Genomic DNA, 25,792 nt, shown 5'->3' with positions numbered 1-25,792 from the left:
TACAATGTACAGTTGGTGATGGTAAAAGAAATGTGTTTTGTTTCCAAAAAGTTAGTAATTTTAGACAATTGGCATTTGCCATATTCCATTTGCAATATGGTTTGATTGAATGGCCGTCCATTTGAGTGGTATTTGTGTATATGTTTCGTACAAGGGGGTTTTCCATTAATTTTATCTCTATTCTGGTTTTTGTGAAGCTATCTTTAGCTGGAAAAAATGGCTGTGATTATTGTGGTTTGGTGGTGACCTAACATAATCATTTGTAGTGCTTTCGCTGAAAAGCCTATTTTGAAATCGGACACTTTGGTGGGATTAACAACAAGATTACCTTTAAAATGATATAAGACACATGAATGTCTGAGGAATTTTAATTATGAGATTTCTGTTTTTTGAATTTGGCGCCCGGCACTTCGACTGGCTGTTGTCATATCGATCCCGTTAACGGGACTGCAGCCATAAGAATTAATCACTAACCTTCGATTATTTTCATCAGATGACACTCATAGGACTTCATGTTACACACTACATGCATGTTTTGTTTGATTAAATTCATATTTATGTAAAAAAAATCTGAGTTTACATTGAGGCGTTAGATTCACTAGTTGCAAAAACATCAAGTGACTTTGCATAGCCACATCGTTTCAACAGAAATACTCATCACAAATATAGATGATAATACAAGTTATACACATGGAATTATAGATATACCTCTCCTTAATGCAACCACTGTGTCATATTTCAAAAAAACCTTACGAAAAAACAAAACACGCTATAATCTGAGACGGCGCTCAAAAGTAAAACACCACAGCCGCAAAGATGGCGTCAACATAAACAAGAAAATACATGATAAATATTCCCTTACCTTTGATGATCTACATCAGAAAGCACACCAGGAATCCCAGGTCCACAATAAATGTTTGTTTTGTTCAAAAAAATCCGTTATTTATTTTCCAAATTTGACCCATTGGGGACCATTTGCCATATGAACATTTACGGTGGAGCCTCTTTAGTAATCATCTTTAGTAATCATCTTTAGTAATCATCTTTAGTAATCATCTTTAGTAATCATCTTTAGTAATCATCTTTAGTAATCATCTTTAGTAATTTTGGGGTATGACAAATGGCATTTGCAATATTTTGAATGAATTGGCGTCCATTTGAGTGGTGTTTGCGATCGTATATATGTGTCGCCCAATGGCTCTATGTTGAAATTCATTTTTGGCCATTTCATGGTGGTCTTCCCTTACCTCTCCCTCTCTCCTCCCTCTCCCTCTCTCCCTCTCTCTTCCATCTCCATCTCTCTTCCCTCTCCCTCTCTTCCCTCTCCCACTCTCTTCCCTCTCCCTCTCTCCTCTCTCTCCCTCTCTCCTCCCTCTTCCCCTCTCTTCCCTCTCTCCGTCCTCTCCCTATATCTTCCCCATCCCTCTCCTTCCTCTCTCTCTCTTCCCTATCTCTCTCTTCTCTCTCCCTTTCCTCTCCTTCTCTCTTCCCTCTCTCTCTTTCCTCTCCCTCTCTCCTCCCTCTCCCTTTCTCTCCCCTCTCCCCTTCCCTTCCCTCTCCCTTTCTCTTCCCTCTCTCTCTCTTCCATATCTCTCTCTTCCCTCTCCCTTCCCTCTCCCTCTCTCTTCCCTCTCTCTTCCCTCTCTCTCTTTCCTCTCCCTCTCTCCTCCCTCTCCCTCCCCTCTCCCCTTCCCTTCCCTCTCCCTTCCCTTCCCTCTCTCCTCCCTCTCTTCTCCCTCTCTGTCTATCTTCCCTCTCTTTCTCAATCAATCAATCAAATTTATTTTATATAGCCCTTCGTACATCAGCTAATATCTCGAAGTGCTGTACAGAAACCCAGCCTAAAACCCCAAATAGCAAGCAATGCAGGTGTAGAAGTACGGTGGCTAGGAAACACTCCCTAGAAAGGCCAAAACCTAGGACGAAACCTAGAGAGGAACCAGGCTATGAGGGGTGGCCAGTCCTCTTCTGGTAGTGCCGGGTGGAGATTTCTCTCTTCCCTTCCTCTCTCTCTTCCCTCTCCCTCTCTCCTCCCTCTCCCCCTCTTCCCTCTCTCTCTTTCTTCCCTCTCCCTCTCTTCCCTCTCTCTCTCTTGCCTCTCTCTCTCTCTTGCCTCTCCCTTCCCCCTCCCTCTATTCCCTCTCTCCTCCCTCTCTCTCTCTCTTCCCTCTGTCTCTGTCTTGCCTCTCCCTTCCCCCTCCCTCTCTTCCCTCTCTCCTCTCTCTCCCTCTCTCTATTCCCTCTCCCCAACAAAATCTTTACCTTTACCCCTCTCAATATACCGCTACAAGAGTTACCAACACTTGAAGTTTTATATGTCAAATGTTTCTACAAGATAATAACCACTAGCATCACATAATCACTAACCACCACACATGTTCAGACTCACCTCAGCTGTGAGATGTAGGACAGACACTGAAGGAAACTCCTCACTTCACTCTCTTCATCTGACCAGCCCTTCAGCTCTACTGGTTTCTTCTCTGGTTGGAGTTTCAGCACTTCTAGGAGGAGGGAGGCCTTTCTCTCTGAGAGGTCTATGGACCAGACTGCAGGAGCTGACTGGTAAACTGGCTGTAATGCTGGAAGGACACTCCTGCCTGTTTGAGTCTCATAGTCCTTCACATGTGAGTACAGATCCAGCAGGAATTCACTCTGATAAGAATTTTTTCCATAGCAATAAGGAAAGGTGCTGTAAGTGCACACTGATGATACCAGCTTCAGTGTCTTCTCTCCTGTCTGCTCCTCCCACTCTGCTGCTTGAGACAGGAGATCCACCAGGAACTCAATCTGCTTTGAGAGATCATACCAATCTGGATAGAAACTGCAACAAGGACAGTAACAGCTGATTCAGACATGGATGAACACATGAAACCAGTCATAGTTAAAGATATCTGAAGTAGTTATACATTTACATACTGTGATTTGGTCATATGTTAAACTATTTAGTTTTAGAGACATTCACATTATTTATCTGTGACATTTAGTAATGCAACATTAGTTATGTCAGGAAATGGGCTGATAAATGTTCCCAGATTCACCAACATGTGTAGTTTTATACGGAGCCTTCACCGTGTGCTGCCACTTTGCATCAGCAGTCAGAAAGGAGACTCTCTGGGGGGCAGTTTGATAGTGGTGATGCTAAACAACTCTGGTTAATTATTCCTCTTCCCTCTCTCTCTTTCTCTCTCTTCCCTCTCTCCCTCTCTCTCTTTCTCTTCCCACTTCTCTCTCTTCGCTCTTCTTTCTGTTCCCTCACTCTTCCCGCTCTCTCTTTCGCTTTCCTCTCTCCCTATCTCTTCCCTCTCTCTCTCTTTCTCCTCTCTCTCTTCTCTCTCTGCCCTCGTCCCCTTATATCTCTTGCTCTTCCCTCTCTCTCTATTCCATCTTCCCTCCCCCCTCTCTCTACCCCTCTCTCTCCCACCTCTCTCTTCCCTCTCTCTCTCTTCCCTCTCTTCCCTCTCTCTTTCTCTTCCCTCTCTCTCTTTTTCTTCCCTCTCTCTCTTTCTCTTCCCTCTCTCTCTTCTCTCTCTCTGACCTTTCTCTTCCCTCTCTCTTTTTCTCTTCTTTCTATTCCCTCTCTCTTTTTCTCTTTCCTCTCTCTTCCTTATTCCCTCTTCCCTCTTCTCTCTCTCTCTTCCCTCTCTCTTCTCTCTTCCCTCTTCCCCTCTCTCTCTTCCCTCACTCTGTCTTCCTTTTTCCCTCTATCTTCCCTCTTACTCTCTCTCTCACTCTCCCCTCCCTCTCTCTTCCCTCTCTCTCTCTCTCTCTTCCCTCCCTCTCTCTCTATTCCTTCTCTCTCTCGGCCATCTGTCTCTCTCTTCCCTCTCTCCCCTGTCTCTTCACTCTCTCCCCCCTCTCTCTCTTCCCTCTCTCCCCCTCTCTCTTCTCTCTCTCTTCCCTCTCTCTCTTCCCTCTCCCTTTCTCTTCCCTCTCTCTCTCTTCCCGCTCTCTTTCTATTCCCTCTCTCTCTTTCTCTTCCCTCTCTCTTTCTATTCCCTCTCTCTCTTTCTCTTCCCACTCTCTCTTTCTCTTTCCACTCTCTCTTCCCTCTCTCTCTTTCTCTTTCCTCTCTCTCCTCCCCATCTCTCTCTCTCTTCACTCTCATCCCTCTTCCCTCTCGCTCTTCCTCTCTTCCCTCTCTCTCACTCTTTTCTCTCACTCTCTCTTCCCTCTAACTCTCTCTCTCCCCTCTCTCCCCCGTCTCTCTTCCCTCTCTCTTCCCCTTCTCTTCCATCTCTCTTTTTCTTCCATCTTCTTTCTCCTCCCTCTCTCACTTTCTCTTCCCTCTCGTTCCTTTCTATTTCTCTTCTGTCTTCTCTCTCTTTTCTCTCTCTCTTTCTCTTTCCACTCTCTTCCCTCTCCCCCTCTCACTTCCCTCTCTCTTCCCTCTCTCGTACTCTCTCGGCCTCTATCTCCCTCTCTCTCTCTTATTTGAACTGTATTGATGTGGTGTGGTACTAATGATTTTGGACATTTTAAGGCCTTTGTTTGTCTATGACGCCACACCATTCATACGCTCTGCACTCCTCCACTGGGAGGTAATACAGATTACTGCAAATCCTCTAATGTTGATGACTGGGTTCTTTCTTGTAAATAGTTTATATGAAGTTGACGTTAAATTGCTCTGCCATCATTATTGTATGAGGTATTATTGGTGGGGTTACCCCTGTGCTGTGATGGGTGTTTTATATGGTGTGTCTTATCTTTTCTCTCCACTGGCTATCTGGCTAACAGGCTACACTCTAGACAGTGTCTTCTGCTGATGTGTGTGTGTCTGGTAGTGGGTCTCTCTCTATCCTACTCTTTTCCTTTCTGCAGGGTTAATAGCTGCCTGGCGCCCCAACAAAATTTTTACCTTTACCCCTCTCTAACAATACTGCTACACGATTTACAAGCACTTTAAGTTTTATATGTCAAATGTTTCTACAAGATAATAACCACTAGCATCACATAATCACTAACCACCACACATGTTCAGACTCACCTCAGCTGTGAGATGTAGGACAGACACTGAAGGAAACTCCTCACTTCACTCTCTTCATCTGACCAGCCCTTCAGCTCTACAGGTTTCTTCTCTGGTTGGAGTTTCAGCACTTCTAGGAGGAGGGAGGCCTTTCTCTCTGAGAGGTCTATGGACCAGACTGCAGGACTGGCTGACTGGTAAACTGGCTGAAATGCTGGAAGGACACTCTTGCCTGTTTGAGTCTCATAGTCCTTCACATGTGTGTACAGATCCAGCAGGAAATCACTCTGTTTAGATTTGTCTCCATAGCGATAAGGAAAGTTTTTGTAAGTACACACTGATGATACCAGCTTCAGTGTCTTTTCTCCTGTCTGCTCCTCCCACTCTGCTGCTTGAGACAGGAGATCCACCAGGAACTTGATCCACTTTGAGGGATCAGACCAACATTTATCGAACCTGCAAGAAGGACAGTGTCATGATGTTGGCCTGTGGGTGAGGTTTATGACCCCCCCCATAAATACCTTTCTCCCTTCCCTCTCTTGACTCTACAGAAGGGACTCTTGAATAGCCTTTGTTAAACAGAGTCTGGGAACATCAAACAAGTGGAGGGAAAGGAACCATATTTCGGTAATAGAACCAGTTGAAAATATGCGTTGGTACTTAAAGAATATGATGTCAGTTTGGATTTCATCTGAGACATTCTCATCAATGATAGGACGACATAAACTGTACAGTGGAAAGTCTACACATTATAGTTATCAGATTCACATGGAATTGTTGTGCAATTTAAATGTGTAAATTTGACACTATTTGTGAAAAGATTAAATGTAATTTTAGCTTCCAAATGAGAGATTTGGGTTTTCATAAAGTTAGAGCTCTGCTGAATCAATGGCCCGCCCCTGTGAAGAGACAGGGGTTGTAGACTGTGAAACACGCCCTTCTCCCTCCACTATATAAAGCCTTGACGAAAATGTAACCTCCTGTTCCGAGGACGTGAGGACGACAGTCCATAAGTTAAAAATGACTAACATGTCAACTACAGAACTAAGCCAACCTCAGCGTGAGCTTTGGTTGCGAATGGTATGAACTTTGAACTCGTATTCGCTACAGAAGTGATACCTCCTAGCCGTTGAGTTAGCAACAGCAGCTGCAAACGTGGGCTCGGAAAGAACGGACAGAGTATCCTCTCTACCACACAACGGCGACACTACAACGTATCCCGTTCACCACCAGAGACACTCTTCAAAGGACTCTGTTGGGCAACACGGCCCTCCATCTACTACCAACCTATTGAAGTGCAGCTCAGAGTAAATATTTATTGCACTTTCCTTTTCCAAATGGGCGGTAATTTAGAATGCATAAGATTCTGTATTTACGATAGAGTAGCTGCCTACGGCCCGATAGAGACATCGCTTCTCCCTTTGTTCTTCAGTCTTCCCACTCTTTCACTCAACCCAACCCCCTTTTCTTTGTGTAACCAGCTGTCATATCTGTTCCGTCCGCTAGGGACGTTTTCCTTTAGGACATAATTTGTAATCAAGGTATGATTCATTCTATGTATATGTAATTCTGTGTGATTTAGTTAGGTATTTAGTAAATAAATAATTAAACCCAATTTTGTATTGCTGATTCAACTTGTTAGCAAGGGTTCGTGAAGATAACCAAGAATTTACAACTTTCAGATGAGACTGAAATAAGGTGACGATTAATATTGACTGCTATTGATGTAAAATATTACTAGGTCTTTAAGATTTTATTCGGAAGATAACAGCTCTATAAATATTATTTCGTGGTGCCCCGACTTTCTAGTTAATTACATTTACATGATTAGCTCAATCAGGTAATATTAATTACAGAGAAAGGATTTTATAGCATAGCATGTCATATCACTTAATCCGGCATAGCCAAAGACACGACAACAGTAACAGCTGAGTCAGACATGGATGAACACATGAAACCAGTCATAGTTAAAGATATATGAAGTAGTTCTACATTTACATAATGTGTTTTGGTTATATGTTAAAGTATTTAATTTTAGAGACATTATTTATCTGTGACATTTAGTAATGCAACATTAGTTATGGCAGGAAATGGGCTGATAAATGTTCCCAGATTCACCAACATGTGTAGTTTTATACGGAGCCTTCACCGTGTGCTGCCACTTTGCATCAGCAGTCAGAAAGGAGACTCTCTGGGGGGCAGTTTGATAGTGGTGATGCTGAAGAACTCTGGTTTACTTTCCCCCTCTTTCCCTTTCCCTTTCCCTTTCTCTCTCTCTCTCTCTCTCTCTCTCTCTCTCTCTCTCTCTCTCTCTCTCTCTCTCTCTCTCTCTCTCTCTCTCTCTCTCTCTCTCTCTCTCTCTCTCTCTCTCTCTCTCTCTCTCTCTCTCTCTCTCTCTCTCTCTCTCTCTCTCTCTCTCTCTCTCTCTCTCTCTCTCTCTCTCTCTCTCTCTCTCTCTCTCTCTCTCTCTCTCTCTCTCTCTCTCTCTCTCTCTGTGTCCTTCTTTCAATTCAATTCAAGGGGCTTTATTGGCATGGGAAACATGTGTTAACATTGCCAAAGCAAGTGAGGTAGATAATATACAAAAGTCAAATAAACAATAAAAATGAACAGTAAACATTACACATACAGAAGTTTCAAAACAATAAAGACATTACAAATGTCATATTATATATATGCAGTGTTGTAACAATGTACAAATGGTTAAAGCACACAAGTTAAAATAAATAAACATAAATATGGGTTGTATTTACAATGGTGTTTGTTCTTCACTGGTTGCCCTTTTCTGGTGGCAACAGGTCACAAATCTTGCTGCTGTGATGGCACACTGTGGAATTTCACCCAGTAGATATGGGAGTTTATCAAAATTGGATTTGTTTTCGAATTCTTTGTGGATCTGTGTAATCTGAGGGAAATATGTCTCTCTAATATGGTCATACATTGGGCAGGAGGTTAGGAAGTGCAGCTCAGTTTCCACCTCATTTTGTGGGCAGTGAGCACATAGCCTGTCTTCTCTTGAGAGCCATGTCTGCCTACGGCGGCCTTTCTCAATAGCAAGGCTATGCTCACTGAGTCTGTACATAGTCAAAGCTTTCCTTAAGTTTGGGTCAGTCACAGTGGTTAGGTATTCTGCCACTGTATACTCTCTGTTTAGGGCCAAATAGCATTCTAGTTTGCTCTGTTTTTTTGTTAATTCTTTCCAATGTGTCAAGTAATTATCTTTTTGTTTTCTCATGATTTGGTTGGGTCTAATTGTGCTGTTGTCCTGGGGCTCTGTGGGGTGTGTTTGTGTTTGTGAACAGAGCCCTAGGACCAGCTTGCTTAGGGGACTCTTCTCCAGGTTCATCTCTCTGTAGGTGATGGCTTTGTTATGGAAGGTTTGGGAATCGCTTCCTTTTAGGTGGTTGTAGAATTTAACGGCTCTTTTCTGGATTTTGATAATTAGTGGGTATCGGCCTAATTCTGCTCTGCATGCATTATTTGGTGTTCTACGTTGTACACGGAGGATATTTTTGCAGAATTCTGCATGCAGAGTCTCAATTTGGTGTTTGTCCCATTTTGTGAAATCTTGGTTGGTGAGCGGACCCCAGACCTCACAACCATAAAGGGCAATGGGCTCTATGACTGATTCAAGTATTTTTAGCCAGATCCTAATTGGTATGTTGAAATTTATGTTCCTTTTGATGGCATAGAATGCCCTTCTTGCCTTGTCTCTCAGATCGTTCACAGCTCTGTGGAAGCTACCTGTGGTGCTGATGTTTAGGCCGAGGTATGTATAGTTTTTTGTGTGCTCTAGGGCAACGGTGTCTAGATGGAATTTGTGGTCCTGGCGACTGGACCTTTTTTGGAACACCATTATTTTGGTCTTACTGAGATTTACTGTCAGGGCCCAGGTCTGACAGAATCTGTGCAGAAGATCTAGGTGCTGCTGTAGGCCCTCCTTGGTTGGTGACAGAAGCACCAGATCATCAGCAAACAGTAGACATTTGACTTCGGATTCTAGTAGGGTGAGACCGGGTGCTGCAGACTGTTCTAGTGCCCGCGCCAATTCGTTGATATATATGTTGAAGAGGGTGGGGCTTAAGCTGCATCCCTGTCTCACCCCACGACCCTGTGTGAAGAAATGTGTGTGTTTTTTGCCAATTTTAACCGCACACTTGTTGTTTGTGTACATGGATTTTATGATGTCGTATGTTTTACCCCCAACACCACTTTCCATCAATTTGTATAGCAGACCCTCATGCCAAATTGAGTCGAAGGCTTTTTTGAAATCAACAAAGCATGAGAAGACTTTGCCTTTGTTTTGGTTTGTTTGGTTGTCAATTAGGGTGTGTAGGGTGAATACATGGTCTGTTGTACGGTAATTTGGTAAAAAGCCAATTTGACATTTGCTCAGTACATTGTTTTCATTGAGGAAATGTACGAGTCTGCTGTTAATGATAATGCAGAGTATTTTCCCAAGGTTACTGTTGACGCATATTCCACGGTAGTTATTGGGGTCAAATTTGTCTCCACTTTTGTGGATTGGGGTGATCAGTCCTTGGTTCCAAATATTGGGGAAGATGCCAGAGCTAAGGACGATGTTAAAGAGTTTTAATATAGCCAATTGGAATTTGTTGTCTGTATATTTGATCATTTCATTAAGGATACCATCAACACCACAGGCCTTTTTGGGTTGGAGGGTTTTTATTTTGTCCTGTAACTCATTCAAGGTAATTGGAGAATCCAGTGGGTTCTGGTAGTCTTTAATAGTTGATTCTAGGATTTGTATTTGATCATGTATATGTTTTTGCTCTTTATTCTTTGTTATAGAGCCAAAAAGATTGGAGAAGTGGTTTACCCATACATCTCCATTTTGGATAGATAATTCTTCGTGTTGTTGTTTGTTTAGTGTTTTCCAATTTTCCCAGAATTGGTTAGAGTCTATGGATTCTTCAATTACATTGAGCTGATTTCTGACGTGCTGTTCCTTCTTTTTCCGTAGTGTATTTCTGTATTGTTTTAGTGATTCACCATAGTGAAGGCGTAGACTCAGGTTTTCCGGGTCTCTATGTTTTTGGTTGGACAGGTTTCTCAATTTATTTCTTAGATTTTTGCATTCTTTATCAAACCATTTGTCATTGTTGTTCATTTTCTTCGGTTTTCTATTTGAGATTTTTAGATTTGATAGGGAAGCTGAGAGGTCAAATATACTGTTAAGATTTTCTACTGCCAAGTTTACACCTTCACTATTGCAGTGGAACGTTTTACCCAGGAAGTTGTCTAAAAGGGATTGAATTTGCTGTTGCCTAATTGTTTTTTGGTAGGTTTCCAAACTGCATTCCTTCCATCTATAGCATTTCTTAATGTTACTCAGTTCCTTTGGCTTTGATGCCTCATGATTGAGTATTGCTCTGTTCAAGTAGACTGTGATTTTGCTGTGGTCTGATAGGGGTGTCAGTGGGCTGACTGTGAACGCTCTGAGAGACTCTGGGTTGAGGTCAGTGATAAAGTAGTCTACAGTGCTACTGCCAAGAGATGAGCTATAGGTGTACCTACCATAGGAGTCCCCTCGAAGCCTACCATTGACTATGTACATACCCAGCGTGCGACAGAGCTGCAGGAGTTGTGACCCGTTTTTGTTGGTTATGTTGTCATAGTTGTGCCTAGGTGGGCATATGGGGGAGGGAATGCTGTCACCTCCAGGTAGGTGTTTGTCCCCCTGTGTGCTGAGGGTGTCAGGTTCCTGTCCAGTTCTGGCATTTAGGTCGCCACAGACTAATACATGTCCCTGGGCCTGGAAATGATTGATTTCCCCCTCCAGGATGGGGAAGCTGTCTTCATTAAAGTATGGGGATTCTAGTGGGGGGATATAGGTAGCACACAGGAGGACATTTTTCTCTGTTAAGATAATTTCCTTTTGAATTTCTAGCCAAATGTAAAATGTTCCTGTTTTGATTAATTTAATGGAGTGAGTTAGGTCTGCTCTATACCAAATTAGCATTCCCCCTGAGTCCCTTCCCTGTTTCACACCTGGTAGTTTGGTGGATGGGACTACCAGCTCTCTGTAACCTAGAGGGCAACCAGTGGGTCCGTCTCCTCTATACCATGTTTCTTGCAGGATGACAATGTCTGCATTACCGATTTCTTTGGTGAAGTCCGGGTTCCTGCTCTTTAGGCCAAAGGCAGATGACCTCAGACCTTGGATATTCCAGGATGATATAGTGAAGGCTTTTTGTTCCATAAAGTGTCCAATGTTGTTGGCCGTGTGGTTTGGCCTCAGGCCAGTAAGTGTGAGCAGAGCCTGCTGAGCATCTGGTACATGCCGTTGGCTTGGGCGAGTGTAAGAGTGGGGGTTGGGCCTGTTTGCCCGCTCACTACCTGGGCGTATGTGTGACTTCCATGTTGATGCCCTCTTTGCGGGGGTGGGGTGCATGGGGTGGGCAGGAGTGGCATGGGTCTGATCTGAGGGGGCCTAAATTGGGTGTCGGCATGGTTGATGTGGGGGGGGTGTGTAGGTCCAGGGGGGGGTCCTGGAGGTCTTGGAGGGTGTTTCGCTGGTCTGGGTGGGGTGTCTATTGATCTGTTGCTCCTGTGTGAAGTGTTGGGGCTTCGTTTGAGAGCGATGTCCTTTAGAGTCCGGGCAAAGGTGGGCACTGCTGCCTTGTAGAGGTGGACCTGGTCATAGAGGCTGTTCAAGTCCAGGGTGGAGTGGTGGGCCAGAAAAACATTTGGTTTTGAGGCAGAGTCACGGGAAATGCTTGCGTTTACCCGCTGTATTGTAGCAGGGTGGAAGTCTTTTCGTGGTAGCAGGGTGGAGATAACCACTTGTGCGTTGGGGAAAGTAGAAGAAGCTTTTTCAATCACTCCCTTCAGTGCTGTGGCCACCCTTTCCTGCTGTGCTCTCAGGTCGTTTGTGCCTGTGTGTATTATTATCTGGCTAGGTGAGCCTAGTTTGTCCTCAGACAGAAGGTCTAGGGCGCGCTGGGTGTTTGGACACCAGTGTTTAGACACACTGTGTTTGGGAAAAAGTTTTTTTTCTTCTATATATTTCCCATTTGAGTCCATAAGAAGACAATCTGTGTCTTGTGTTTGTCCTCAGTGGGTGTGGGGGGGTTGTCAGGAGGGCTATCAGGGTGGCTGACAGGGGGGTGCTCAGAGGGGGTGAGAGCTGCTGGGCTTGGGGTTTTTCTTTTGTCTGTTCTGTTGTGATGTCGTTTCTATGGTCAGGGTCTGGTGTGGACTGTTCTGCTGTGGTGTCGAGACTTTTGTCGGGTGCTGAGGTGGGCTGTTCTGCTGGCGTCTCTGTGGGGATGGCCACCTCCCTAGTGGGTTGTTCTCTGTCACATGCCATCCCCCTCAACCTCTCCTCCAGCAGTCTGATCCTCTCCTCCGTCCCCCTCTCCCTCTCCTCCTGTTGTCTGATCCTCTCCTCTAGTGCTCTGTTCTTCTCCTGTTCCTGCTCTTTCTCCTGTTGATGTTGTCTCACCACTGTCCATAGTGCAGATATGTCTTTCTCCACCTCCAGCTCTCCAGGTCTGGTTAAGGGGGTGTTGTTGTGCTGGACTGTTGTCTGGGTCTGTGCTGACTGGAGTGTGATCACCTGCTGTTCCAGCTCCACCTGCTTTACCTCCAGCTGGGTGAATTTATCCTTCATTTCAATGAGGGAGAAGTACTCTGTACTGGGAGGTTGACTGTCTGCTGAGGGTTGCTCATCTGTGGGGTTATATGGTGAAGAGGTTTGGTCTGACCCACTTGGGGTGGGGGTATCTTTATCAAGGGAGAGCTTCTCCTGCTGGGCTAATTCTTTGATTAGGTGAAAGTCCAGCTGAAACTGTTTGTGGTTGCCATGTACCAATACTGTTCCAGACTTATATAGATTTATATTAGCTGACTCCTCGTCCTCGTTGTCAAGAATCCTGAGTTTCCACCCCTCGTTAACCCCCCCTCTCTTAACAGAGGGGTAGTGTGCTAATATAGCACTGTGCCATGCCTGGGGATGGTTTGTGTGGAAGATAAGGTTGCTGATGTTCCCATTTTTGTAATAGTCAGCAAAAAGTGTCTCTTGATTTTCCATAAGGAGCTTCATTTTGTGATCTTTTCTTGTCTTATAATTTTTTACATGCACAGGGTACTGTATTTTAATTACTTCTGAACAGCGGGAGGCAGCTTCTAAGGCCTCTCCATTTGGTTGGGGTAGACTATTCGACTCTCCTGCCATTGTTGGGCTAATGGGCTTTGACACCTCTCACTTGACACTTAAGTGCTAGTTGAAGCTGTATCAAGCTTGGCAGAATTATGTTACTATTCAGTCCTTATAAAGTAGTGTCATGTATTTTTCTTCTTGGCTTTTGGAAATCAAATATAGTTTCAGACTAAACATTACTCACTCAGTTCCAGGTTGGGTGGTGTTCTCAGGTTTCTGTTGTTTTCCAGAGAATTTGCTGTATAGAATAATTAATCCTTGGTAGATGTGAGCCATTCAGGTGATTCCGTAAATCCTTCCAAAATCAGGTTGTAGGTTTTGAGTTTTGATTTGAAGTGAGGGTTATGTTGTAGAGGGTAGCATCCTGTATGTGTTCTTGACAAAAAATCCAAGTTTATCTAACTCTAAATGTATCTTTTTTAAAGAAAATGCAGAAAAATGCAGGAGCTCATCTGACCATGACCTCTCTCTCTCCTGTCTCCTGTTGTCTCCTCTCTCACTCTTTCATCTCTCTTTCTCTATTCCCTCTTCCCTCTTTCTCTCTCGCTTCTCTCTCTCTCTTCACTCTCTCCCCCCCTCTCTCTCTCTTTCCTTTCTCTTCCCTCTCTCTCTTTCCTATCTCTCTCTCCCTCTCGCTCTTCCCTTTTCACTCTCTTCTCTCTCTTCTCCCTCTTCCCTCTTCCCTATGCCCTCTCTGTCGTCCTCTCTTTCTCTTCCCTTTCTCTGTCTTCACTCTCTGTCTTCACTCTCTCTCATCCCTCCCCGTTGTTTGTCTATGACCCCCCACCATTCATACCCTCTGCACTCCTCCACTGAGAGGTAATACAGATTACTGCAAATCCTCTAATGTTGATGACTGGGTTCTTTCTTGTAAATAGTTTCTATGAAGTTGTCGTTAAATTGCTCTGCCATCATTATTGTATGAGGTATTATTGGTGGGGTTACCCCTGTGCTGTGATGGGTGTTTTATATGGTGTGTCTTATACATTTACATTTAAGTCATTTAGCAGACGCTCTTATCCAGAGCGACTTACAAATTGGAAAGTTCATACATATTCACCCTGGTCCCCCCGTGGGAATTGAACCCTGGTCCCCCCGTGGGAATTGAACCCACAACCCTGGCGTTGCAAGCGCCATGCTCTACCAACTGAGCCACTGGCTATCTGGCTAACAGGCTACACTCTAGACAGTCTCTTCTGCTGATGTGTGTGTGTCTGGTAGTGGGTCTCTCTCTATCCTACTCTTTTCCTTTCTGCAGGGTTAATACCTGCCTAGCGCCCCAACAAAATCTTTACCTTTACCCCTCTCTAACAATATCAATACAAGATTTACCAACACTTGAAGTTTTATATGTCAAATGTTTCTACAAGATAATAACCACTAGCATCACATAATCACTAACCACCACACATGTTCAGACTCACCTCAGCTGTGAGATGTGGGACAGACACTGAAGGAAACTCCTCACTTCACTCTCTTCATCTGACCAGCCCTTCAGCTCTACTGGTTTCTTCTGTGGTTGGAGTTTCAGCACTTCTAGGAGGAGGGAGGCCTTTCTCTCTGAGAGGTCTATGGACCAGACTGAAGGAGCTGACTGGTAAACTGGCTGTAATGCTGGAAGGACACTCCTGCCTGTTTGAGTCTCATAGTCCTTCACATGTGAGTACAGATCCAGCAGGAAATCACTCTGTTTAGAATCGTCTCCACATGGATAAGGAAAGTTGCAGTAAGTAAACATTGATGATACCAGCTTCAGTGTCTTCTCTCCTGTCTGCTCATCCCACTCTGCTGCTTGAGACAGGAGATTCACCAGGATCTTGATCCGCTTTGAGGGATTTGACCACAATGGATAGAACCTGCAACAAGGACAGTAACAGCTGATTCAGACATGGATGAACACATGAAACCAGCCATAGTTAAAGATATATGAAGTAGTTATACAATTTACAATTTTTTATTTTATCTTTAATTAACTAGGCAAGTCAGTTAAGAACAAATTCTTATTCTCTATGACGGCCTAGGAACAGTGGGTTAACGCTCTAACCACTAGGCTTTCTGCCACCCCTAATAATGTGCTTTGGTTATTTGTAAAAGTATTTAATTTGAGAGACATTCACATTATTTATCTGTGACATTTAGTAATGCAACATTAGTTATGTCAGGAAATGGGCTGATAAATGTTCCCAGATTCACCAACATGTGTAGTTTTATACGGAGCCTTCACCGTGTGCTGCCACTTTGCATCAGCAGTCAGAAAGGAGACTCTCTGGGGGGCAGTTTGATAGTGGTGATGCTGAACAACTCTGGTTTATTTTCACTCTTCCCTCTTCCTCTCGTCTGTCTGCCTCTTCCCTCTCTCTCTCTCTTCCCTCTCTCTCTCTTCCTTCTCTCCATCTCACTTCCCTCTCTCTATCCCATCCTTCTCTCTCTCTCTTCTCTCTCTTTGTCACACCCTGGCCTTAGTATTCTTTGTTTTCTTTATTATTTTAGTTAGGTCAGGGTGTGACATGGGGAAGGTATGTGTTTTTGTATTGTCTAGGGTGGTTGTATGGTTTAGGGGGTTAAGTAGTGTAGATGGGTTTGTGTTTAGTATAGGTGTCTAGCTGTGTCTATGGTTACCTGAATGGTTCTCAATCAGAGACAGATGTCATTAATTGTCTCTGATTGGGAGTCATATTTAAGGCAGCCATAGACACTAGGTTTATGTGGGTAATTGTCTATGTTGAACGTTTGTAGCCTGTATGTGCGCTTACGTCTATAGCTTCACGATTCGTTTGTTGTTTTGTTTCAGTTTGTTATAGTGTTCGTTGCGTGTTTTTTTCCTTTCTCTAAAATAAAAGAATGTATTTTGCACACGCTGCGCCTTGGTCCACTCTCTCTCTGCAAGACGATCGTGACACTCTTCCCTCTCTCTCCCCTCTCTTCCCTCTCTCCCCCTCTCTTCCCTCTCATCCTCCCTTCCCCCTCTCTCACATCTCTCTTCTCTCTCTACTATCTCCTCTCTTCCCTCTCTCTTCCTCATCACTCTCACTTTCACTTTCTCTTCCCTCTCTCGCTTTTCTCTTGCCTCTCTGTTTCCTCTCTCTCTTACCTCTCTATTTTTTTATTCCCTCTCTCACCTCTCTCTCTCTCCCTCTCCCCTCTCCTTTTCTCTTCCCTTTCTCTTCCCTCTCCTCTTCCCACTCTCTCCCCCTCTTCCCCCTCCCCCTCGCTCTCTCTCGCTCTCTCTCGCCTCTCCCCCACTCTCTCTCCCCTTTCCCCCCTCTCCCTTCCTTCCCTCACTCTTTCCCTTTCTCTCTCTTCTCTCTCTCTTCCCTCTCTCTCGTCTCTCTCTCTCTTCCCTCAATCTCTCTTCCTTCTCTCTCTCTCTTAGCTCTCTCTCTTGTCGTGGCTGAATCAGAATTAGTTAGGTAACATTGATAAATAAGATGTTTTATCAATTTTCATAAGTATGCTTATGTGGGGAAAGTTAGTTGGGCCCCAGAGAGGGGAGAGGTAAGGCTTGTCTTCATATGTGAACGTATCCTTTAAACCCTGTGAAGGGATGATTGAGGGGGCACCAATTATCTCTTGGCTCCACAATGTCTGTGTGCCAGTCACTCCCTACTTTTCCCATTTGGGGGAAGAGTATGGTAGTGTCTGGAACCATTGTATGTCCCCTCTGATGTTGATCTAGTATATGACCTAAGAGGCTCACTGTCTTTTCTGATCTAGTCAAGGAGGGGGTGTATTTGAGATGGGCGTATCTAGAATTGACAATTGATATATGCCATTGGATGAGGTAATGGTTTGGTACAATGTTATACCAAGAACGTGATAAGAACTTAGTTTAGGAGACCAAAATGAACGATAATTTATAGCTAATGCTATCTAGCTATGGGATACTCCTCTTTCAAGTAAAAGGCACTTTGTGAAGTTCCTATTATCTGTGGTTTGTCATGTCGACTAGGGGGTGGATCTTTGCTATAAAAGATCTCAGTTGCCATTTTGTAAACACTCTCAGAGAATTAATTTATAGACACTGAATTGATCTGAGAGTCACAGGGTTTTGGTGAAGCTCATATAATTAAAGATGGACTTTATAATGTAACTGACTTGTGTGTGGTTTGCGCTCTCAATGTTTAGTAATACAGGAAATTACCACGACTCTCTCTTCCCTATCTCTCTCCGGCGCTTTAAACTGCAGCAGACTTTATTATTGTTTTCAATGCTCTTCCCTTTGAGGTTCAGCGTGGCTGGACAGTTATTGTCCTGCCAGACGTATTTTGGTTGATATTTTAGTTAAAGAGAGGTTTCTTGACAGTTAATTGTGTCTTGTTATTTGAATTGTATTGATGGGGTGTGGTACTAATGACATGTGGCCCAGAAGATTTTGGACATTTTAAGGCCTTTGTTTGTCTATGACCCCCCACCATTCATACCCTCTGCACTCCTCCACTGGGAGGTAATACAGATTACTGCAAATCCTCTAATGTTGCTGACTGGGTTCTTTCTTGTAAATAGTTTCTATGAAGTTGCCGTTAAATTGCTCTGCCATCATTATTGTATGAGGTATTATTGGTGGGGTTACCCCTGTGCTGTGATGGGTGTTTTATATGGTGTGTCTTATCTTTTCTCTCCACTGGCTATCTGGCTAACAGGCTACACTCTAGACAGTCTCTTCTGCTGATGTGTGTGTGTCTGGTAGTGGGTCTCTCTCTATCCTACTCTTTTCCTTTCTGCAGGGTTAATATCTGCCTGGCACCAGAACAAAATCTTTACCTTTACCCCTGTCTAACAATACCGCTACAAGATTTACCAACACTTGAAGTTTTATATGTCAAATGTTTCTACAAGATAATAACCACTAGCATCACATAATCACTAACCACCACACATGTTCAGACTTACGTCAGCTGTGAGATGTAGGACAGGCACTGAAGGAAACTCCTCACTTCACTCTCTTCATCTGACCAGCGCTTCAGCAGTACCGGTTTCTTCTCTGGTTGGAGTTTCAGCACTTCTAGGAGGAGGGAGGCCTTTCTCTCTGAGAGGTCTATGAACCAGACTGCAGGAGCTGACTGGTAAACTGGCTGTAATGCTGGAAGGACACTCCTGCCTGTTTGAGTCTCATAGTCCTTCACATATGAGTACAGATCCAGCAGGAAATAACTCTGTTTAGATTTGTCTCCATTGGGAAAAGGAAAGGTGCTGTAAGTACACACTGATGATACCAGCTTCAGTGTCTTCTCTCCTGTCTGCTCCTCCCACTCTGCTGCTTGAGACAGGAGATCCACCAGGAACTTGATCTGCTTTGAGGGATCAGACCAGTCTGGATAGAAACTGCAACAAGGACAGTAACAGCTGATTCAGACATGGATGAACACATGAAACCAGCCATAGTTAAAGATATATTTTATTTTACCTTTATTTAACTAGTCAAGTCAGTTAACTTCTCTAGGATAGGGGGCAGCATTTTCACTTTTGGATAAATAGCGTGCCTTATTTCAACTTCCTTCTACTCATCCCCAGAATATAAGATATGCATATTATTAGTAGATTTCGATAGAAAACACTCTGAAGTTTCTAAAACTGTTTGAATCATGTCTGTGAGTATAACAGAACTTATGTAGCAGGCGAAACCCCGAGGACTAACCATTCAGATTTTTTTTTTTTGATGTCACCTTCTGTTCAATGAGATTTCATTGGGATACTAGATTTCTAATCAACCTGTTTGCAGTTCCTACCGCTTCCACCAGTCTTTGGAAATAGGTTGAGGTTATTCCTTTGTGCAATGAAGAAGAACGGCCATCTGGAATCAGTGTAACCTTATGTGTACTGTTTGAGAGTTGCGCAAGACTAGAAAAGTATTGTTAGTTTGTTGTCCTCCTGTATTGAAAACAGATAGACCTGTCTTCAATTTGATCGATTATTAATGTTTACAAATACCTTAAGTTGTATTACAAAAGTAGTTTGAAATGTTTTGGCAAAGTTTAGAGGTAATTTTTAAAATATTTTGTAGTGACGTTGCGCAAATTGGAAGCTGTTTTTTTCTGGATCAAACGTGCCAAATAAATGGACATTTTGGACATATTGTCACGTTCCTGACCTTGTTTTCCTTTTGTATTGTTGTGTTTAGTGGGTCAGGACGTGAGATGGGTGGGCAGTCTGTGTTTGTTCTATGTTAAGTGTCAGGTTTAATTGACCTTGTATGGCTCTCAATCAGAGGCAGGTGTTTTCGTTTTCCTCTGATTGAGAGACATACATAGGGAGGTTGTTTCACATTGTTTGTCGTGGGTGGTTGTCGCTGTGTCTGTGTTTATTGCACCACACGGTACTGTCTCGTCTCTCGTTCGTTCTTTCCTGTTCATGTGTTCTTCGTTTCATGTAAGTTCGTAGTTTAGGTCTGTCTACATCGTTTTGTTATTTTGTTAGTTATATCAAGTATAGTTCGTTTTCGTCTTTGTCTGTTTTGTTTATTTAAATAAATCTATATGTATTCACAACCTTCTGCACCTTGGTTTAATCCCTGCTCCTCCTCTTCGGATGAAGAGGAGGAGGAGAGTCGTTACACATATATGGACGGAATTAATCTAACAAAAGGACCATTTGTGATGTTTATGGGACATATTGGAGTGCCAACAAAAGAAATTTGTCAAAGGTAAGGCATGATTTATATTTTATTTCTGCGTTTTGTTTTTCGCCTGCAGGGTTGAAATATGCTACACTCTCTTTGTTTACTGTTGTGCTATCATCAGATAATAGCATCTTATGCTTTTGCCGAAAAGCCTTTTTGAAATCTTTCATGTTAGCTGGATTCACAACGAGTGTAGCTTTAATTTGGTATCTTATAAGTGTGATTTAATGAAAGTTTGATTTTATATCATTTTGCTTTAAATTGGAGCTCTACATTTTCCCTGGCTATTGGCCAAGTGGGACGCAAGCCACATATCCCAGAGAGGTTAATGACATGTGGCCCGGACGATTTTGGACATTTTAAGGCCTTTGTTTGTCAATGACCCCCCACCATTCATACCCTCTGCACTCCTCCACTGGGAGGTAATACAGATTACTGCAAATCCTCTAATGTTGATGACTGGGTTCTTTCTTGTAAATTGTTTCTATAAAGTTACCGTTAAATTGCTCTGCCATCATTATTGTATGAGGTATTATTGGTGGGGTTACCCCTGTGCTGTGATGGGTGTTTTATATGGTGTGTCTTATCTTTTCTCTCCACTGGCTATCTGGCTAACAGGCTACACTCTAGACAGTCTCTTCTGCTGATGTGTGTGTGTATGGTAGTGGGTCTCTCTCTATCCTACTCTTTTCCTTTCTGCAGGGTTAATACCTGCCTGGCGCCCCAACAAAATCTTTACCTTCACCCTTCTCTACAATATCACTACAAGATTTACCAACAGTTGAAATGTTATGTCAAATGTTTCTACAAGATAATAACCACTAGCATCACATAATCACTAACCACCACACATGTTCAGACTCACCTCAGCTGTGAGATGTAGGGCAGACACTGAAGGAAACTCCTCACTTCACTCTCTTCATCTGACCAGCCCATCAGCTCTACTGGTTTCTTCTCTGGTTGGAGTTTCAGCACTTCTAGGAGGAGGGAGGTCTTTCTCTCTGACAGGTCTATGGACCAGACTGCAGGAGCTGACTGGTAAACTGGCTGTAATGCTGGAAGGACACTCCTGCCTGTTTGAGTCTCATAGTCCTTCACATGTGAGTACAGATCCAGCAGGAAGTCACTCCGTTGAGAATTGTCTCCATTGAGAAAAGGAAAGGTGCTGTAAGTACACACTGATGATACCAGGTTCAGTGTCTTCTCTCCTGTCTGCTCCTCCCACTCTGCTGCTTGAGACAGGAGATCCACCAGGAACTTGATCCGCTTTGAGGGATCAGACCACAATGGACAGAAACTGCAACAAGGACAGTAACAGCTGATTCAGACATGGATGAACACATGAAACCAGTCATAGTTAAAGATATATGAAGTAGTTATACATTTACATAATGTACTTTGGTTATATGTTCAAGTATTTAATTTTAGAGACATTATTTATCTGTGACATTTAGTAACGCAACATTAGTTATGTCAGGAAATGGGCTGATAAATGTTCCCAGATTCACCAACATGTGTAGTTTTATACGGAGCCTTCACCGTGTGCTGCCACTTTGCATCAGCAGTCAGAAAGGAGACTCTCTGGGGGGCAGTTTGATAGTGTATGATGGTGCAGACGGTAACTAGTGGTTAGAGCGTTGGACAAGTAACAGGATGTTTCTCTCTCTCTCCCAACTCTCTCTCTCTTCCAACTCGCTCTCTCTCTTTCTCTTCCCTCTGTACTATCTCTCTTCCCTCCCTCTTCTCACTTCCCTCTCTTCCTTCTCTCTCTTCTCTCTCTCTTCCCTCTCTCCTCTCTTCCCTCTCTCTTCTCTCTTCCATCTCTCTCTCTACACTCTTCCCTCTCTCTCTCTTCTCTCTCTCATCCTCTCCTCTCTCTATTTTCCCTTTCACTCTTCCCTCTCTTTCTCTCTTTTTTAACAGGATGTTTCTCTCTCTCTCTCACTCTCTCTCTCTCTCTTCCATATCCCTCTCCTCTCTCTCCTCTCTTCCCTCTCTCCTCTCTTCCCTCTCTCTCCTCTCTTCTCTCTTCCCTCTCACCCTCTCTTCCCTCTTCCCTGTCTCTCCCTCTTCCCTGTCTCTCCCTCTTCCCCCGTCTCTCCCTCTTCCCCCCTCTCACTCTCTCTAACCCACTCTCGCTCTCGCTCTCGCTCATCCCTCGTACCTCTCTCTCTTCCCTCTCTCTTCCCTCTCTCTCCCTCCCTCTCTTCTCTCTCTACCGTCGTCCCTCTCTCTCTTCCATCTCACAAATGCTTTATTGGCATGAAAAACATTGTGTCAATCTTCACCATTACAACTACTACTACCATCATTACTACTACTACCACCATCATTACTACTACTACTACCATCATTACTACTACTACTAACATCATTACTACTACTACTAACATCATCATTACTACTACTAGTACCACCATCATTACTACTACTACCACCACCATTACTACTACTACTACTACCATCATCATCATTACTACTACTACCACCATCATTACTCCTACTACTACCATCATTACTACTACTACTAACATCATCATTACTACTACTACTACCACCATTACTACTACTACCGCCATCATTACTACTACTACCACCACCATCATTACTACTACTACTACCATCATCATTACTACTACTACCACCATCATTACTACTACTACTACTACTACCATCATTACTACTACTACTACCATCATTACTACTACTACTACCATCATTACTACTACTACTACCATCATTACTACTACTACTACCATCATTACTACTACTACCACCATCATTACTACTACTACTACCATCATTACTACTACTACTAACATCATCATTACTACTACTAGTACCATCATCATTACTACTACTACTACCATCATTACTACTACTACTAACATCATCATTACTACTACTAGTACCACCATCATTACTACTACTACCACCACCATTACTACTACTACTACTACCATCATCATCATTACTACTACTACCACCATCATTACTCCTACTACTACCATCATTACTACTACTACTAACATCATTACTACTACTACTAACATCATCATTACTACTACTAGTACCACCATCATTACTACTACTACCACCACCATTACTACTACTACTACTACCATCATCATCATTACTACTACTACCACCATCATTACTCCTACTACTACCATCATTACTACTACTACTAACATCATCATTACTACTACTACTACCACCATTACTACTACTACCGCCATCATTACTACTACTACCACCACCATCATTACTACTACTACTACCATCATCATTACTACTACTACTACCACCATTACTACTACTACCGCCACCATTACTACTACTACCGCCATCATTACTACTACTACCACCACCATCATTACTACTACTACTACCATCATCATTACTACTACTACCACCACCATCATTACTACTACCACCACCATCATTACTACTACTACTACCATCATCATTACTACTACTACCACCATCATTACTACTACTACTACCATCATCATTACTACTACTACCACCACCATCATTACTACTACTACTACCATCATTACTACTACTACTACCATCATTACTACTACTACTACCATCATTACTACTACAACTACCATCATTACTACTACTACTACCATCATTACTACTACTACCATCATTACTACTACTACCATCATTACTACTACTACTACCATCATCATTACTACTACTACTACTACCATCATTACTACTACCATCATTACTACTACTACTACCATCATTACTACTACTACTACTACTACCATCATTACTACTACTACCACCATCATTACTACTACTACCACCATCATTACTACTACTCCTACCATCATCACTACTACTACTACCACCACCACCATCATCATTACTACTACTCCCACCCTCATTACTACTACCACCACCATCATCATAACTACTACTACTACCATCATCATTACTACTACCACCACCATCATCATTACTACTACTACTACTACCATCATTACTACTACTATCATCATCATCATTACTACTACTACTACCACCATCATCATTACTACTACCACCACCATCATCATTACTACTACTACTACTACCATCATCATTACTACTACTACCATCATCATTACTACTACTACCATCATCATTACTACTACCACCACCATCATCATTACTACTACTACCACCATCATCATCATTACTACTACTACCACCATCATCATCATTACTACTACTACCACCACCACCATCATCATTACTACTACTATCATCATTACTACTACTACCACCATCATCATTACTACTACTACTACTACCATCATCATTACTACTACTACTACCATCATCATTACTACTACCACCACCATCATTACTACTACTACCATCATCATTACTACTACTACCACCACCATCATCATTACTACTACTACTACTACCATCATCATTACTACTACTACTACTACTGCTATCATTACTACTACTACTACCATCATCATTACTACTACTACCATCATCATTACTACTTCTACTACTACCATCATCATTACTACTACTACTACTACCATCATCATTACTACTACCACCATCATCATTACTACTACTACTACTACTAACATCATCATTACTACTACCACTACCACCATCATTACTAGTACTACTACTACCATCATCATTACTACTACTACTACTACCATCATCATTACTACTACCACCATCATCATTACTACTACTACTACTAACATCATCATTACTACTACTACCATCATCATTACTACTACTACTACTACCATCATCATTACTACTACTACTACCATCATCATTACTACTACTACCATCATCATTACTACTACTACTACTAACATCATCATTACTACTACTACTACCATCATCATTACTACTACCACCATCATCATTACTACTACTACTACTAACATCATCATTACTACTACCACTACCACCATCATTACTAGTACTACTACTACCATCATCATTACTACTACTACTACTACTAACATCATCATTACTACTACTACCATCATCATTACTACTACTACTACCACCATCATCATTACATTACATTTACATTTAAGTCATTTAGCAGACGCTCTTATCCAGAGCGACTTACAAGTTGGTGCATTCACCTTATTATGCCCAGTGGAACAACCACTTTACAATAGTGCATCTAACTCTTTTTGGGGGGGGGATTAGAAGGATTACTTTATCCTATCCTAGGTATTCCTTAAAGAGGTGGGGTTTCAGGTGTTTCCGGAAGGTGGTGATTGAATCCGCTGTCCTGGCATCGTGGGGGAGTTTGTTCCACCATTGGGGTACCAGAGCAGCGAACAGTTTTGACTGGGCTGAGCGGGAGCTGTGCTTCCTCAGAGGTAGGGAGGCGAGCAGGCCAGAGGTGGATGAACGCAGTGCCCTTGTTTGGGTGTAGGGCCTGATCAGAGCCTGAAGGTACGGAGGTGCCGTTCCCCTCACAGCTCCGTAGGCAAGCACCATGGTCTTGTAGCGGATGCGAGCTTCAACTGGAAGCCAGTGGAGAGAGCGGAGGAGCGGGGTGACGTGAGAGAACTTGGGAAGGTTGAACACCAGACGGGCTGCGGCGTTCTGGATGAGTTGTAGGGGTTTAATCGCACAGGCAGGGAGCCCAGCCAACAGCGAGTTGCAGTAATCCAGACGGGGGATGACAAGTGCCTGGATTAGGACCTGCGCCGCTTCCTGTGTGAGGCAGGGTCGTACTCTGCGAATGTTGTAGAGCATGAACCTACAGGAACGGGTCACCGCCTTGATGTTGGTTGAGAACGACAGGGTGTTGTCAAGGATCACGCCAAGGTTCTTAGCGCTCTGGGAGGAGGACACAATGGAGTTGTAAACCGTGATGGCGAGATAATGACCACCGCCATTACTACTACTACTACTACTGCTACTACCATCATCATTACTACTACTACCATCATCATCATTACTACTACTACTACCATCATCATTACTACTACTACCACCACCACCATCATTACTACTG

At 43.1% G+C, this 25,792-nt stretch overlaps 1 protein-coding gene across 1 annotated transcript in view; it reads right to left on the bottom strand.

Annotated features, from left to right (window-relative positions):
- The window catches only part of LOC129841978 (uncharacterized), a 107,577-nt gene that overhangs the window by 44,677 nt on the left and 37,108 nt on the right, over window positions 1–25,792 (bottom strand). The window contains exons 6-10 of the mRNA XM_055910348.1: window positions 20,630–21,061; window positions 18,039–18,470; window positions 14,573–15,004; window positions 4,985–5,419; window positions 2,390–2,821 (exon numbers count right to left, since the gene is read on the bottom strand). Coding sequence (XP_055766323.1) covers window positions 2,390–2,821; window positions 4,985–5,419; window positions 14,573–15,004; window positions 18,039–18,470; window positions 20,630–21,061 — 2,163 coding nt within the window. The remainder of the gene's footprint in view (window positions 1–2,389; window positions 2,822–4,984; window positions 5,420–14,572; window positions 15,005–18,038; window positions 18,471–20,629; window positions 21,062–25,792) is intronic.

This window comes from Salvelinus fontinalis, unplaced genomic scaffold (assembly GCF_029448725.1).
Source record: "Salvelinus fontinalis isolate EN_2023a unplaced genomic scaffold, ASM2944872v1 scaffold_0005, whole genome shotgun sequence".
Classification (NCBI taxonomy): domain Eukaryota; kingdom Metazoa; phylum Chordata; class Actinopteri; order Salmoniformes; family Salmonidae; genus Salvelinus; species Salvelinus fontinalis.
Note: the sequence above shows the minus strand (reverse complement) of the source record. Positions and strands in the feature narration are given on the sequence as shown.